Here is a 15,662-nt window from a genome sequence, read left to right on the forward strand (position 1 = left end):
GTGTCCTCAGGGACCTGATCCAAGCCATAGGTGCCACCCTCTGTTCCAGAGGGGTTCTTCATTCCCCAACCTCCGTGCCACGTAATGTCCCCAGCGTCACCTCCGTGCCTGGTCGCTGCCTCCCTTTCTCCTGGGACTGAGCCCTGGGGATTGTCCCCGTGGGCACCGCTGATGGGAAGCTCCCCGTCCCCACCGGCTCCGTGTCCCGGGCTGATCCCAGCGATGGGCAAAGCTCCCCAGGGAGTGAGATCTCTGCTCTCTCCCCTCGCCACGTACCTGCTGGGGAAATCGGGGCACGGAGAGAGGAAGCAGCCCGGCTGGGGTCAGCCACGGAACAGCAGCCCCAGGAGCCTCACCACCAGGCCAGGCGCTGCACCCTCCGCTTCCCCGATAAAAATCGGGGCCGGGATCCCTCCCGAGGACACACAGACCCCATCGCAGCTGCAGTGAGGCTTCAGGTCCCGCGTCCTCCACCGGGGCTCCTCTTGCTGCTGGCGCAGGAGCCCTCGGAGCGCAGCGGAGGCTGGTCCCGGGGGCTGACGTCAGCCCCGGTCCGTGCGGCTCCGGGACCCGGAGCTGCTTCTGATTCAGGCACGTGGCATCTCTGCGCTGAGGCACGGCCAGCCCTCCTCCCTCATCCGTCCCCGGCTCCCCAGGAGGAATCTGTGGGGCTGGGAAAGGTCACCCTGCCTGCGCCGCCCGCATGGGGCTCTCCGGGCACAGGCTGGGGCACGGGGACAGCGTTCAGGGCCTCGCGTCTCCCCCTTCTCCTAAATTCCGCTTGACCGGGAGCCAAGAGCAGGGGCTTGCGGGCTGGGCTCTTGCAGGGAACAACGAGGGGAGGAAACGAAGCCAGGCAGCCACCAGGAACAAGACACAGGCGGGAAGGGGAAGGGCACGGACTGCTTGGTGCTCGCTGCCTCGTGCCGCCCCCTGCCCCGGCACTCCTGTCCCTGTGGGGATGGCAGAGGCGTCTTTTGGGGCCGGCTGCCAGCTCGGGGGTGAAACAGGAGCCGGGAGCCTGCCCCGCAGCCCACGTCGCTGCGGTGGGCAGATGTTGTCCCACCCCACCACTGCCACCCCGACAGATGGGGTCGGCGGTGTGGCTTGCAGGGAGGAGGGGGCGTTTAAATGGGCGGCCGGCTGCGGGGCTTTTTTGGGTGCTTTTTTTAATACCGTTGTTATCCCTCGAAGCAAAGGCATCCAAGCCACTCAGGCTGGCAGCAGGTCCGCGTGGGGGCTGCTGAGCGGCACGGGCTCCTCTGGGAAGCGAGGCAGAGCGGGGACACGAGGGGGGAAAGCTCCCCAGGACGCGGAGAGCCTCGGGGAGCCGGGGTGACCCCGCTCCGCGCTGCGCCCTGCTCCGAGCCGCCCCGGAGCGCAGCATCCCCGCCGGGCAGCGCTTCCCGGAGCCGCTCCCGGTGCCGCTCCCGGTGCCGGTGCCGGTGCCGAGGGCTCGCCGTGCCGCAGCCGGGGGGCAGCATGCCCGCCCCACCGCTCGCCGCCCCGCTGCTGCGCGCCCTGCTCGGCCGCCTGCTGCTGCTGGCCCGCAAGCGCCTCCTGCCGCCTCTCCGCCGCCTGGGCCGCCGGCTGCGCTCCGGGGAGAGCCGCCAGGCCCTGCTCACCTGCCTGCTCTGCATCCTCAACCTGCACAAGAAGGTGGACGGCTGAGCTCGGCACGGCCGAGGGGGGGCCGGGCGCGGAGCCGCCTCCCCTGCGCCGCCGCCGGAGGAGGGACCGGCACCGGCACCGGGGAGGGGAAGGGAAGGGAAGGGAAGCGAAGGGACGCGCCCCGCCGGGGGCGGAGGGGCCGGAGAAGCCCTCCCGAGCCCCGGGCCATGGGAGCCGGGTCCCCGGAGCCCCCCCCGGCCGCCGCGGGGCCGCCCCGCTGAGCGCCCCCCCGGCGAGGGGCGGCCCCGGCACCGCCGCGCCCGCTCCGGGGCGGGCTCCGGCAGCGGGGGAGCAGCGGCGCCGCTTCGCCCCGAGCAGCCCGAGCAGGATCCCCGGGACCCCCCCGGTTCCCCCGGGCCTCCTCCCCGTGCCGGAGCCCCGGCCGGAGCGGGAGGATGTCGGGCAGCACGGCGAGGAAGGTGCAGCCCTTCACCATCAGCACCAAGCTGTCCCTGCCCAAGTGCGCCGCCGAGTTCGCAGCCGACGCCTGCCCCGGCATCGCCCTGGCCTCGGCGCTGGACAACCACCGGGGCCTCCGGAGAGACCTCAACCAGCGCATCTCCCTCTACCTGGCCCAGGCCAGGGGGTCGTCCTCGGGGCCCCCCGGCCAGCCCCGCCGCGGGGAGGAAGGCGGCGAGGAGGAGAGGCTGAGCCGGGGCTCCCTGGCGCGCTCCATCAAGAAGATCACGCTCTCCAACTGGCACGGGCAGGCTGGCTCCGGGGATGCAGGGGGGTCCGGGGAGCCCGGGGGGGCCGGAGGGGAGAGGAACCACAACAACAACAACAGCAGGACCGGGAAGGCTCAGTTCAAGGTAAGCGCTCCCCTCAAACCCTGCTCCCCGTCCCGCTTTGGGGCCGGATCCCGGTTCAGCTCCCGCAGCGGGAGGGCTGCGGGGTGCTCGAGGGGATGGGCGAGCCCAGGGTGAGCGTGGGTGGGAAAGCTCGGCCCCACAGATTGAGTCCTGGGGGGCTCAGCCCTTTGGATGCTCACGGTCGCGTGTGGGGAGCTGGGAACTCGCCCCCCGCTCCTTTACCAGAGGGGAAACCGAGGCTGGGAAAAGGGAAGTGACTCACGAGGGGCCGTGCGGTGCGGCAGAGCCAAGACAAGGCTGCTGCCCGCCTGGCCCCCGCCACGGGACCCGGGAGCCCTGGCAGCCTGCCCTCTGCGTTTCGGCCCCGGCGGATGCGGGTGTCCCCAGAGACCCCCCTGTGGGGCCGGGCTGGGGAGCGGGGCGGCTGGGAGACCTCGCCAGCAGCTCCTTGTGCTTTAACCCCGAGCCGCAGCGGCTGCTTTCGCAGCGGGGTAGCGCCGGGGAGAGCCGCGCAGCAGGCTGCCAAAACCCTCTCCTTCATTGCCAATAAAGGCCAGGCGCAGCCTCGCAAGAGCTGCCGGGCCCTCGGGCACGCAGGCAGCTCCTCTCCTCGTGGCACGAGCAGCCTGCGCAGCCCGAGGGGCATCAGCCGGGGGGCTCCCCTCGTCCCTACAAGGAGCGCTGGAGGTGCTGCTCGGCCAGGAGCCTTTGCACCTCTGCTTCGCGTGGGAGGCGCCTTCAGCCTGCAGGGCAGCGAGAGGAAGGGTTTGTTCCTCCTGAGCGAGGACCCAGCTCCGGCCAGAGGGACCGGCCCCGTGCGGGAAGGATGAAGTCATCTCTGTGCCGCCGGCCCTATTTGCCTGCCGCCGGCGGGGCGCAGGACAGGGCCCTAAATACAGCTCCCCTGCCACCCGCAGGCTCGGCGAGGGGCTCACGGGGTCCCAAAAGGCATCCGATGGGCATAGAGGGTCAGAGGGACTGCCCTTGGGCACGGCCCGAGCTATCCCGCGTGCTTCTTGCCCTGGGTTTGGGCCACGGGGAGGCTAAGGGAACGCGGAGTTCATCCCAGGCCTCCTCGCCGTGCCTCTCCTGCTCACACCCCGGCCCCTCCATCCTGCGGGAGCCCTTCCCGGTGACTCAGCCGCCCTCTTAACTCTCGCCTCCCGGCCCCGGGTGCTTTCAGGTGCCGGCAGCCCGCGGGGCTCACGTTTTCCTCTGCCCTGCTGTGGCTGCTGCAGGGGGGGGTGCAGGAGCGCTGCCAGGCTCCCCGCCGCTGGCACCCAGCTCGCTGCCAGGCTGACGGGGCTGCGCCTTCCCCGCCTCCAGGTCTATCTCAGGAAGGATGTGGACGGGGAGGACGACAAGCAGGAGGCTGCGAGCCCCCAAGCCAGCGGGTTCTGCTCCCCGCTGGACAGAGGGTCCCCCTTGGAGGCGGTACGTCCCCGCGCACGCTGCCGGGAAGGGGTGGCCGAGGGCTTGAGGCTGAGCAAACGGGGCTGGAGGGGTTTGCACAGAGCCCGGGGGTGCACGAGGGCGTCTGCCCCAAAAAAACGGGGTGCAGCTATCGCCAGGGGGCACAGGGGCTGGGGTTTAGGGTTCGCAGGGGGCTGGGCACTTCCAGTGCTTGGCTGTGTCAAGAGGCTGGGGATGACGGAGTCGCGGGAGGGCCTGAGAATCTGTGTTGCTATTTAAAAAAAAAAAAAAGCAGGAAAAAAAAGAAAAAAAAAAAAGATTTCTCTAGTTCTTGTGGTTAGGCAGAGAGAGACTCTCATGTCATCAGCGGGGCAGCGCATGCCAGAGTGCTTAGAGAGCCTGACGCTTGCCCCAGCCCTGCAGCTCGGCACCCAGGAGGTGGCACCCTGCGGGTATGGGTGCGCCGAGCCCCCCCTCGGGACCCCTGCCCCCTGCCAGCCCCAGGGAGGGCAGCGGGGGGCATTTCGGGGCCCCGTGCTGGGAAGCAGCGCCTGGGAGAGGCCGCGCTCCCCCCGGGCTCTGTGCAGCTGGGCCCAGGGCTGCGTTTGGAGGGGGGCCAGCTCCTTGTGCTGGCTGACCTTCGCCGTGGCCCCCGGCGGAGCTGGAGCCCTGACAGAGCATTTCGTCAGCCCGGGGGCCATGCTGTGTTTCTCCCCCCCCCTCTGCCACCCCTTTTGCTTGGGCTGAGGGTCTCTCTGGCTCGCTCTGCGCCCTTCTGTCCCCCACGGGGTGACCCAGGGTGGCGAACACCGTGGGCACGTCCCCTCCTTGAAGCCCCCAGGCAGCAGGGGGGGTGACCCGCTGCCCCCCTGGCTCTGCCCCCCCAGCTGGCACCCCATAAAGACAGCCCCGGGAGCAAGGAGCCGGCGGCCCCCAGGAGCGTGGGGCGAAGCGTGCCGGGGGCACCCACCCTCCCGGACCCCAGCCCCCTGCTCGCCCAGTTCAACCGGGAGATGCTGCAGGTGAGCCCACCCGGGGGGAATAGGGCCGGGATGGGGGCCGGGAGCGGGAGCGGGACCCAGGCTGCCTTCCTTTGGGGCTGCGGGTGGGGTGCGCCGCGGGGAGGGCTGCGCGGCCGGCCTCGAGCCGAGCCATTGTTGCGGCGTGAGATCATCTTTGGCCGCCTCCGCCTGGCTGTCAGCCCCGGGGAGAGGGGGTCAGCCCGCACCGGGGCCCTGCTTCCTCCTCCTCCTCTTCCTCCTCCTCCTCCCGAGGGGGACGGCGACGGGAGAAGGGAGGAGATGGGGGCCGTCGGGGACGGACGCGGCTCCTGCCACCCCGCAGGCGGAGGGCTGGGTGCGAGGCAAGCTGCGGGACCTGAAGGACGGCTGCGAGCTGCAGGGCTGGGAGCAGGTGGCGCAGGCCCTGCAGAGGGAGATGAAGGACTTCGACAACACCCTCATCAAGCTCAGCCAGGTGAGGCTCGGGATAACCCGCGGACCCCCTCGCCGGGCGATCCGCGAGCCCCCCAGTGACCCGTTTCGGGGTCCCCATCCCCGCAGATGGGCGAGCAGCTGGCGGGCAGGCCCAGCCCCGGCGGCGAGGCGGTGCGGAGGCAGCTGCAGGCGCTGCGGGAGCAGTGGCAGCTCCTGAAGCAGACGGCCGCCAGCCAGAGCAGGGCCCTGGGGGGGCTGCGCAGCCTGCAGGACTTCAGCAGGAAGGCGGAGAGCCTGGAGGCGTGGATCCGCAGCAAGGTGAGGTGCTGGTGGGCGCAGTGCCCTAGGGACGGGCTGCCACGTCCCCACCTCGCTCACAGCATCCCGTTTTCCAGGAGGAGAAGCCCTGCCTGGCGGCACTCCTGCAGGAAAGCCCGGAGAAGATCCAGCTCACCCGCCGCATCCTCGACTTGAAGCAGGTGGGCACAGCTCGGCTCCATCTCGCAGCCCGTGCCCACCCCGGCTGCTCCCCGAAACCCAGCCGGAGCCCCCGGGGGTTTGGGGGTGCTGATTTCTGCCTCTGCCCGCCCCAGGAGGAGCAGCACTTCCAGAGCCTGCACGAGGAGCTCAACAGCCTGGCCCAGAAGCTGGAGAAGCAAGGCAAAAGCGAGAGCCGGAGTGTCTCGGCCCGGCGCAAGCACCTCAACAAAATGTGAGCGGGGCGGCGGGGCGATGGAGCAGGGGGGGCCGTGGTGGGCACGAGCCGCCCCTCACCGCCGCGATTCCCCCCCGGGCAGGTGGCTGCGGCTGCAGGGCACCCTGAAGGAGCACCACGAGGCCCTGCAGCTGGCCCTGGAGGTCACCGCCTTCCTGCAGCAGGCCGAGGCCCTGCTGGGCGCCATCCACGCCAAGGTAGCGGCCCCGGGCAGGGTGGCACGGCGGGGGGAGGGTCCTCGGGGTGCGAGAGCTGGGGGGCAGAGCCAGGGCAGCAAACGGGGCCGGGCTGGGGGGATTTGAGCATGGCAGAGCTGAGGGCAGGGCCCTGTCCCCCTCCCTGTGCTGAGCGCGGCCTCTTCTCGCAGTGGAGGAGCGTCTGCGGCGTGGGGAAGCACGGGGAGGCCGAGGCCAGCCGGGATCGGGATGTCAGGGACATAGCCAGCCAGGTGATGGTAAGTGATGGTGCCACCCTCGTCCTCTGAGCCCTGGGGGCACCCTGGGGACGGGGGCTTGCATGCTTTGTGGGGTCAGCACCGGCAGCGGGGGGCTGGGGGCTCGGCGTGCACCCCAAACCCACATGGGGCAGCTGGGGTTGAGGGTGGGGGCAGGCAGCCACCGCGTGTGGCTCGTCCCGGCCCTGCCACCGCTCCCCTGTCCCACAGATGCTGGACGTGACCGTGTCGCAGCTCCTCAGCCTGCAGCCCAGCCTGGCGGCCCGAGTCACCCCCAAGCACCGGGACGTGAAGGAGAGCTGGGCCCGGCTCCAGCAGGCGCTGAGGTGGGGCAGCCCCCGGCCAGGCTGTGGGGAAAAGGGGTTTGGGGTTGCAGCTTGGCTCTAGGCTCCTTGGTCAGGCTCACAGTGCCGTGACCTCAGAGGGTTCCCTCCTTTCTCCATTTCCTCGGTGGAAAATGGGGTGATCAGGACCACGAAAAGTGAGCTTTAGGGGCTCTCTCCACTTCGGGGCTCTCTTTTCTCCATCCTCTGCCCCCCCCCCCCGAGCCTCCCTTCACTCCCTGCCCCTTCCCAGGACCGAGAAGGCTCCGGCAGTGGCTGTGGGAAGCGGTTTCCCAGGGGGAGAAGCCTCGGCTGCGAGCCCTGAGCCCCGCGGAGACGGCAGCAGCCGGGAGCTGGTGGGAAAGGAGGCAGGAGACAAGCAGAAGAGAGATCCCGGCGGCAGCACGGTGAGCACGGCTCAGCCCTGCCTCCCCCCGGCCTCTCCGGGGCCTCCGTGGTAGGAAGGCGGCCGAGCTTGTGGGAATTTGGCCGCTGGCCCAAGCCCAAGCCCGGCGCCGTGCCGTGGCTGGGATGCAGCAAGGAGCCCTGCACCCGGCCCGCGGCGAGGCGAAGCCCTTTTGGGGCCGGGCGGAGGAGGCATGGGAGCCTTGGTGCCGCAGGTGCCGAGGGACGTGTCGAGGAGGCTGGTGGAGCACGTGCGAGGCGAGGAGAGCGGCCCTGGCTGTCCGGCAGCGGGAGGGGACGGCAGGAGGTACGGGCTTGCGGAGGAGGCTGCGGGGAGTGGGGCGGAGCGGGGGTCCCCGTGGCTGACCGCCCCCCTCTCCGCAGGAGGAGACAGGGTCCTGGAGAGGTGGAGGCTGAGAGGGGCACGCGGCCCCCCGAGGCCCTGGCGCAGGATGTCGGCCGGGTGCCAAGCACGGTAACGCCTCCCCGAGAGCCCAGCCGCGTCCCCCCTGCCCCTCTATTCCCAGTCCATTCATTTTTGGGGTCCCTTTTCCCACCCCCTGCGAATTTCGGGTCCCCGTGCTCCTCAGCAGGCTGCAGCCCCGCTCGAGGAGAGCCCCCCCAGCTCCCGGGGGGGATGCAGAGAGCTGGGAAGGGCGGGCTCCAGCATGGCTGTGCCCCCGCTGAGCCCCCTCCAGCCTGGGGACACGGGGTGGGAGCCACCCTGAGCGCTGCCCCTGCCTCCAGGAGGGCGCGGGAAGCCCCCAGGTGGAGGCCATGCTGCGGGAGCTGGGCGAGCTGTGGGAGGACCTGCAGAGGAAGCACCAGGAGAACGGTGCCGTGCTGAGGGAAATCGATAAGGTGAGTGGCCGGCGTCACCCTCACGCTGCTCCTGCCCCCCCTGGGGGGCCAATGGGGTCGGTCCCACCTCCCCGCTGTCCCCGCAGGCGCTGAGGCTGGTGGGGGAGCTGGACCGCGCCGAGCGGTGGCTGCAAGCCGTGGCGGGGTCGCTCTCGGAGCCAGCTGCCATGAGGAGCCCCGCGGAGCTGCGCAGGGACCTGGAGGGGACAGGCCAGCTGGAGAGGCAGCTCCTGCTGTGCGGCAGCAAGCTCCAGGCGCTGCGGGAGGAGGCGGCGGGCGGGATGCCCGCGGAGCGCGAGGGAGCGAGGAAGATGCAGAGGAAGGTGGAGATGGTGGAGGAGAAGTGAGTAGCAGGGGAGGCCGCCTCCTCTCCGGCCCCAGGGTGCATGGGGAGGAGGATGTTTCACCCAGGGAGGTGCCGGTGTCCACGAGGGCCGCCTGTCCCCGTAGGTTGGCACAGGTGCAGGCAGCCCTGCGGCGCCGAGCCGCCGACCTGCGCGACTCCCTGGTGCTGTCCGAGTTCCTGCAGAACCTGCAGGAGGAGGAGGAGCGGAGCCGGCAGGGAGCCAGGGAGGTGAGCAGCGGGGGTGGCAGCCTTTTGGGATCGCCCAGCGGCTGGGCACAACCCGAGGGTTGGTCTGAGGCTGGCAGGGGGGCTGCCCCTCTCCATCCCGGACGCTTTGGGGGTTGCTCCACACCTCCCTCACGCCCAGCGGCTCTGTTGGTTTCAGCCAGGGAGCGGGCACCGTGGCTCGCAGGGGGCTTTTCCCCTGCTCTCGGCCCAGGCTGAGGACGGCGAGGAGGCGAGCAGCCCCTTGGGAGAGCTGCAGGAGGCCGTGGAGATGCTGAACGACGCGGCCAAGGAGCGGGAGCGAGTGATGGAGGTGGCGGCGGAGACGGAGAGCCTGGAGCGCCTGGTAGGGGGGGCTTCGGGGACACGACCCGGGTGGCCCACCCACAGCCGTGAGGGGTCCCGTGGTGGGACTCACCTCTGCCCTCCCTCCCTCCTGCCCAGGTGGCAGCGGTGTCCCCGCGCCTGGAGGCCCTGCGGCGCAGCGCCGAGGCCCTGGCTCGCGACACGGCGCAGGCGGAGAGCGGCTTCACCACGGTGAAGAGCGAGAAGGACCTGCCGGGGCTGCAGGGCTTGCAGAGCCGCCAGCAGGAGATGGAGGTGAGCTCCGGGAGCCCCGCGGCCGGCCGGGCACGTGGCAGGGAGGTGCCCGGGCAGGATGGGGCCATCCCGGGGAGGCGCTGGCCCCCGGGGGCCCAGGTGTCGTCAGCCTTGGCACGCGGCGGTGTCTGGGCTGGAATTTTCCAGCCTGAGCCAGGGAAGGGGAGAGAGCTCGCCTCAGCCCCCCCGTGCCAGCGCCCGGCTGCCAGCACCTCGCTCATCTTTCCGCCGGCAGGGTGGTGACTCAGGCGGGCAGGCGGGGAAACCACGCGGGGAAAACTGCCCGGCCATGGCACCCGCGGCATCCTGAGGCTTTTTTTTTTTTCCCCCTCCCCTTTTGGTCTTCAGCGCGAGGTGTCGGAGAGCCTGCAGGGGCAGCTGGAGGAGCTGGAGCGGGGAGCTGCCCGCTTGCAGGAGCTCTGCCCTGCTCGCCTGTGCCCCATCAGCCGGGAGGTGCAGGACACGCTGCGGGCGTGGGCAGGGCTGCGGGAGCTGCTGCGGGAGACCCGTGGGCACGTGCAGCAGGCCGGCCGGCTGCGGCACTTCTTCAGGGATTACTTGGCCATGATGTAAGTGAGGAGCCGGCGGGGTTGTCTGGGGAAAGGATGTCGGGGAGACCTCAGGCCCTGCACAGCCATCAGGGACAAAGGGTGTCTTGGGGTCCCCGAGGTGCCACATCGCGTGGGACACAAGGGCAGGTTGGGAACAGCTTCCCTGGGCTGTCCCCGAGCCCGTCCTTCGTGCGCCCTCAGCTCCTGGACGGAAGACACGCGGGCTCAGATCTTCTCCGAGAGCCCGAGCGGCCCCGGCTTCCTGGAGACCCAGTGTGAGGAGCTGGAAAAGAAGATCGAGGGCAAGCTGCAGGAGTTCGAGGAGCTGGCGGCGGCGGGGCAGCAGCTGGTGGCGGAGGAGCACTACCTGAGCGCCACGGTAAGCGGCGGAGAGCCGGGACGAGCGGCACGGGGCCCTGGAGCCGCTGGGGTCCTGGCGGGGGCCACCCAGCATCTCCATCCCCATAGATCCAGGAGCGCCTGGAGGAGCTGCAGAGCATGCTGGGCTGGGTGCTGGTGCGCTGGCGAGCGCAGAGGCACCAGCGGGATGAGAGGAGGGACCCCGAGAGCCCGCGGAGAGCATCCCCTGCCGGCCAGGTGAGCACCCAGCTGGGCTGAGAGCCCCGACGGAGCAGGGGGCACACGCAACGGGGGACGTGTCTCATCCTGGCAAAGTGCAGCCCGTCCTCCAGCTCCCCTCCTGCCTCATTCCCCAGGAGCAGCGTGCCCCGTGCTCTCAGGAGAGCATCCTCAGCCCGGCGAGGCTCCCTCCCTGCTCCTTCCCCATGCCCGCACAAGGACCGGAGCCGCGGGTGCCGGCAGGGGCAGCGCTCTCCCCTCCAGCATCACCTCCCTGCAGCCCAGGAAGCCCCGAGCAGGCTCTGGCCTGGGATCCCTCCGAGACCTCCACGCTGCTGCTGCCGCCGCGGGGCCCCGGCGGGCTGGGGGGCACGGTCAACCTCATCCTGAGCATCGGCAAGAAGGGCGAGAAGAAGAAGGTGCAGATCGAGGAGACACCACGGACGGTACGTGGGGCTGGGCGGGGGGTTTGGAGGGCTCCTGGGTGTCCCCCGTGGTGGCACCCGGCCGGGCTGTCCTCAGGAGAGCTGCCCGGCCTGCGTAAAGCTCTGCTGGATGTCGAGCACCTCCCGAGGGCTAAGGACCAGCTTGTGCCACCCTTTTCCTGCACTTCCCTGGCTGCAGCTCCTCACCCCCGCGCATCCAACCCGCCCCCCATCTCTCTCTGTCTCTCTCTCCCCCTGCTCAGCTCCCTGCCACTAAACCCTCGGGCTGTAAAACCTTTTGGAAGCGTTGCCAGGGGCTTGTAGGAAACACTTGGGGTAGTTTAAGGCGCAAGAGAAAGCCGCCTCGCCAGCCAGCGGCGGAAGAGGTAACGGCCCCAGGGGCGGCCGCATGCGGGGCGGAGCGGCTGCATGGTGTGAACCCGCCTGCTGCATCCAGACCTGGGCTGCCACAGCCTCGCAGGGACACGGGAGGGCTGTGTGTGGGGCGGCCCCGAGGGCCAGGAGGTGCTCTTCCAGCTCGAGGGCTGGGGATGCCGGGCGAGGCATTTCCAGGAGCCGGGGGTCATCGCTCTCTCCGTGCCCGCAGGTGCTGCTGGAGGAGAGCTACGGGGAAGGGGCCGGGAGCAGCTCCGGCACGCCGCAGCCAGCGAAGAGGCCGCCTGCCGCGTCCTCCCGCCCTCCGGCACCCGGCTCCGGCACGCCGCCAGCCTCCCACACCCTGCCCAAGGCCAGCACGGGCTCCCTCTTCAACAGCCTGCAGAGGAGGGAGCGGGCCCGGGCCGAGCAGGCACGGCTGCTGACGCTTCAGGGGATCATGGGCGCCAGCTCGCTGCAGCCCCTGCCCGAGGAGCGGCACGGCCCCAGCAACACCTGGCCCCTCAAATGCGGCTGGAGGAAGGCGGCGGGGCCCCCCGGCCCCCAGCTCGGGGAGCTGCTGCTCTACGTGAAGAACCCCCTGGTGCGGGACATCGACGCCGAGTGCGGGGCGGCCCCCCGGCACCCCAAACCTCGCCTGGCTCCCCCCGGAGCCGCGCGGCGCCCGGGGCCCAAAGCCACGTGCCCTCACCTTGCCCTGGGCTCCGTGCTCAGCCTGGAGCTGCCCAAGGATGTGGCCGTGCTGGGGCGCCTCCGAGACACCGCGCCGCCAGAAGAGGAGGAGGAGGAGGAGAGGAAGGGCAGGGGGGTGAGGTGGTGGGAGCCCCCTGGAGAGGACACGGGCGGGCACGGTCCCCGGCAGCCCGGCAATGTCCTGGGGGCGTCCCCTAAAGCCGAGCGAGGAACGTGGCTCGAGGAGGTGAGCTTCAACCCCAGCTCCGGCCGGCACAAGGCGCGGGGCCCGCGGGCTGCCCACGGCACCGGGGAGGAGCGCAGGAGCCCGCGGCACCCCGGCAGCACCAGGCAGCACCTCCCGGACTCGAGGCCGGGCCGGCAGTCCCACGAGCAGGACCTGCTGCCCACCCTCCTGCAGCAGGGCGGCAGCCCCAGAGCCAGCTGCAGGGCCCGGCACCGTGAAGCCGCTCACCTGGAGATGGGGACGTCCCCCCCCGGCACCCCGCACAGGGCAGGAGCCATCCCAACTGCTCAGCACCCCCCCAGCAGCAGCACCCAGCCTGTGGGGTTCCCGGCTTCCCCCGCCGCTCCCACCCAGCTCTCCGTCTTCGAGTGGGCGCTGGGGTCCCCGCAGCCCCCCAGCCCTGTGCGGGGTGCCCAGGAGATTTGCCACCCTGCCCACGGGCAGTTCGAGGAGGAGGAGGAGGAGCTGCAGGCCATTTGGGATGGGGTGGGTGAGCGGCGTGCGCCCAGCCACCCGCCAGGGAGCCCCCCCAGCTCTGACACCACCGGTGGGCCCCTCATCCTCTCCTCGGCCAACAACGTGCTGGTGGCCAAATTCACCCTCCCCAGCGCTGCCCGGATCCTGCAGAGCCCGGCTGGAGGGAAGGGGCACGCGGGCAGCCCCCAGGGGCACGGGGCAGCCCCCTGCCTGGAGGGGACGGTGGCCGTGCCCCCCTCGGACAGCCCCGCTGCGTGGGATCGGCAGAGGCAGCGGGACGAGGAGAGAGAGGGCGGCCAGGTCAGTGTGGGGAGGAGCAGGGGGGAGGAATTTGGGTGTGCCAGCTGCACGGGGCTCCCCAAACTGCTCAGCCTTAGCAGGCAGAGCTTGACCCTAAAAAAAAAAAGGTGCCCTGATGTAGCCGCATTTGGTGCTGCCTCCTCGGGCAAACCTGCATGTCCTGGGGCTGATCCGGGGCTCCCTCCCTCACCTGCTGTCTGCTTGCAGGCTCCTGCTGGTAAAACGGAGTTCCAGATGATGGAGGGGACGCTGGAAAGGAAGCACGTGCTGCAGGCAGGAGGGAGGAAGGTACAGTCTGTGGGATCAGGGTGCTGGGCATGGGGCCGTGGGGGCTGCTGGAGCGGGGCGCAGCAAGGGGACACCTCCGTGCACCTGTGGGATCCTAATGGGGGCACCCCACAGCGTCTGACGGATGCTGACCCGCCATCCCCATGTCCCCTCTGTCCCCTGCTCGTGTCCTGCAGGCCAGCTGCCGTGCCTGGGGCCTCTTCCACGCCGTGCTGATGCGGCAGACGCTGTGCTTCTACCAGGACCGGAGGGACAGCCTCAAGGTACGGCGCCCTGAGGGGGGCTGTGTGTGACGGGGGGGGGTCCTCGTGGCCGGCTGGGGAAGGGGAAGCTGCAAACCCCGCCGTGCTTTTTGCTTTTTGCTCTTCCCCGTGCTGCAGAGCTCCGTGGTGGCCCTGCCCCTCAACCTCGCCGGGGCCGTGTGCGCTCCGGACAGCGAGTACACCAAGAAGACCAACTGCTTCAGGCTGCAGTGAGTTCTCCCGGGAGATGGGGAGTCACCCACAAGCCACGCTTTTCCTGCTGCTTCACCTCTTCTTCTTCCCCCGGCAGGCTGCGGGACGGCTCCGAGTACCTCCTGCGGGCCCCATCGCAGCCCCTGATGAACGAGTGGGTCTCCAAGCTGCAGCAAAACTCAGGTGAGCGGCCCTTGGAGCAGGCACCTCGGTGCCGCAGCCCCTTCGGAGCTGGGTATGGGATGGGTGAGCCAAAACACGGCTGCCTCCGGATTATGCAGGCTCCTGCCCTGCCCTGGGAGCTGCGTGTCCCCGCCAGCAGGATTTGGAGGCTTGGTTTTCGCACCGCGCACACACAGTTGGGAATCAGGAATAACAGGGCTGACGTCAGCCGAGGCTCAGCAGCAAAAAAAAAACAGCCTCAGGAAGATTATAAATGGGCTCTGGGCTTCCCATGCCCTTCATCTGCCATTCCTGTGGGGCTGGGAGCCCCTTCCTGGCGAGGGGATGTGCCAGAGCGGCGTCTCCCCGCTGCCACAGCCGTTCCCTGGGGGGCTGATTTGCAGGAGCCAGCCCATCTCCTGCAGACCATGGTTATGGGTGGTCACCCCACGGGCTCTTTGGGGTGTCCCATGTGCCCCCCCGTGCCACAGCGTGCCCCTCTGCCCCTCTGCCCAGGTTTCCCCGAAGTGGATTACTTCCAGGCGGCCGCGCAGTGCGTCGAGGGTGCCAGCTTCAGCCCCCTGCAGGGTCCCCACCAGGCTGTGACCGCCAAGAGCCCGGAGATCGTGGTGCTGCCCCGCTCCAACGCCCGCCTGCAGCTGCCCCAGGACGCGCAGGACGGCCCCGCCGATGGCACATCGGCAGCAGGTGACTTCTTCCTCGCCCCTGTGTCTCCGAGCCCTGTGGGGTTTCCCCTACTTGCTGCCCAAACGCAGCCCCAGCGGTGGCCATGGTGGTGTCTGTAGGACATCCTGACCCGGGGGCAAGGCAAGGCGCTGGTGGAGAGCCTTTCCACCTGGCCGTGTGTCCCTGTAACGCCTCCTTCTCCTTCAGAGGATGTCTGCGGGGCCGCCAGCCCCACAGCCGGGCGCAGGGAGCAGCAGCGGTCCCCCCGGACGCCCCCCGGGCTGTGGGACAACGGCTGCCCAGACGAGGACGACTGCGGGCTGGTGGCCAATAAGCGGCGCTCCTACTCCTTCACCTCAGGTACGGTGGGGTCGGGGCACACCTGTATGGGGCAGGAGGTGCTTCACCCACCGCTCTTTGTCCCGGTGGTGTGGTGGTGGCCGTGGGATATGTCCCAAGCCCCCCCAGGAGGCATCTCCCACCCCTTGTGCCATCCCTCCCCAAGCGCCCCGCGGGGTGGCCGTGCTCAGCACCCCGTGCCCGGCTCGGGGGGGGCTCTGGGGGTGCCTGCAACCTCTCCGTGCTCCCTCCCGCAGCCACCTACCAGAAGATCACCCCGCTGGCCGTGCCCCAGGAGCCGCGGGAGGCGGGGGGCAGCTACTCGGTGACGCTCTACATCGGGGAGCAAGCGGCGGCCGTGCCCAGGGCGCGCTGCCGCTCCTTCGTGGCCCGGCCGGGGAGCCCCCGGGACGCGCTGGGGGAGAAGCCCCCCGGCGCCCCCCGCCCCAAGAACAAGTCCGTCTTCAAGAAATTCTTCGGCAAGAAGGAGTGAGCCCCGGCCGAGGGCGAGGAGAGCCCCTCGCCTGCCCGTTTGCCTGCCCTCCTGGCACCGGCTGCGCCCCCAGCACCCGCTCACCGCTCGCCGCCTGCCCGGGGGGGGCTGCACCGCACCCTGCCTCCCCCCTGCCCCCCCCGGGCCTCCCCCCACACGCAGCACAGGCAGGGCCGGGGGTGTTTTTATTAAAAAACAGATCGACACGCCGGCTGGGAGCTCCTTCCTCCAGCCCCGAGGTGGGTGGGGGGCTCCGCTCAGGGACATGCTGCCTGCTGTGGGGGTCGGGGAGCGTGGCCGGCCCCTGGGGTGCTTCCCCTGTCCCCAAAA

The 15,662-nt window shown here is 70.3% G+C and overlaps 1 protein-coding gene across 4 annotated transcripts; it reads left to right on the forward strand.

Annotated features, from left to right (window-relative positions):
- Positions 1-1,690: 1,690 nt before the first annotated feature.
- LOC101804927 (uncharacterized) lies at positions 1,691-15,538 on the forward strand. 4 transcript variants are annotated; one of them, XM_072035687.1, is made up of 31 exons: positions 1,692-2,483; positions 3,810-3,917; positions 4,784-4,918; positions 5,241-5,372; positions 5,459-5,650; positions 5,728-5,811; positions 5,926-6,044; positions 6,130-6,244; positions 6,415-6,501; positions 6,712-6,827; positions 7,078-7,231; positions 7,445-7,536; positions 7,614-7,704; positions 7,977-8,090; positions 8,177-8,433; positions 8,541-8,664; positions 8,822-9,007; positions 9,106-9,261; positions 9,610-9,830; positions 10,014-10,191; positions 10,281-10,409; positions 10,529-10,837; positions 11,080-11,202; positions 11,424-12,908; positions 13,116-13,196; positions 13,373-13,459; positions 13,577-13,668; positions 13,749-13,834; positions 14,330-14,521; positions 14,708-14,860; positions 15,097-15,538. In XM_072035687.1, exons 1-31 carry the CDS (start codon positions 2,067-2,069, stop codon positions 15,330-15,332), a joined length of 6,051 nt encoding a protein of 2,016 aa, XP_071891788.1. In that variant the 5' UTR covers positions 1,692-2,066; the 3' UTR covers positions 15,333-15,538. The 4 variants fall into 4 exon arrangements, with proteins under 4 accessions (XP_071891789.1, XP_071891788.1, XP_071891790.1 ...); XM_072035688.1 differs by lacking the exon at positions 3,810-3,917 and having other exon boundaries at positions 1,691-2,483; XM_072035689.1 differs by lacking the exon at positions 11,080-11,202 and having other exon boundaries at positions 1,693-2,483.
- Positions 15,539-15,662: the final 124 nt, after the last annotated feature.

Source organism: Anas platyrhynchos, chromosome 3, assembly GCF_047663525.1.
Source record: "Anas platyrhynchos isolate ZD024472 breed Pekin duck chromosome 3, IASCAAS_PekinDuck_T2T, whole genome shotgun sequence".
Classification (NCBI taxonomy): Eukaryota; Metazoa; Chordata; class Aves; order Anseriformes; family Anatidae; genus Anas; species Anas platyrhynchos.

Excerpts from the sequence above, each read along its gene's own strand:
- LOC101804927 (XM_072035687.1), top strand. The coding sequence starts at position 2,067 with ATGTCGGGCAGCACGGCGAGGAAGGTGCAGCCCTTCACCATCAGCACC. Across the intron at positions 5,812-5,925 it reads GCATCCTCGACTTGAAGCAG|GAGGAGCAGCACTTCCAGAG; the intron begins GTGGGCACAGCT and ends TGCCCGCCCCAG. Across the intron at positions 10,192-10,280 it reads AGCACTACCTGAGCGCCACG|ATCCAGGAGCGCCTGGAGGA; the intron begins GTAAGCGGCGGA and ends CCATCCCCATAG.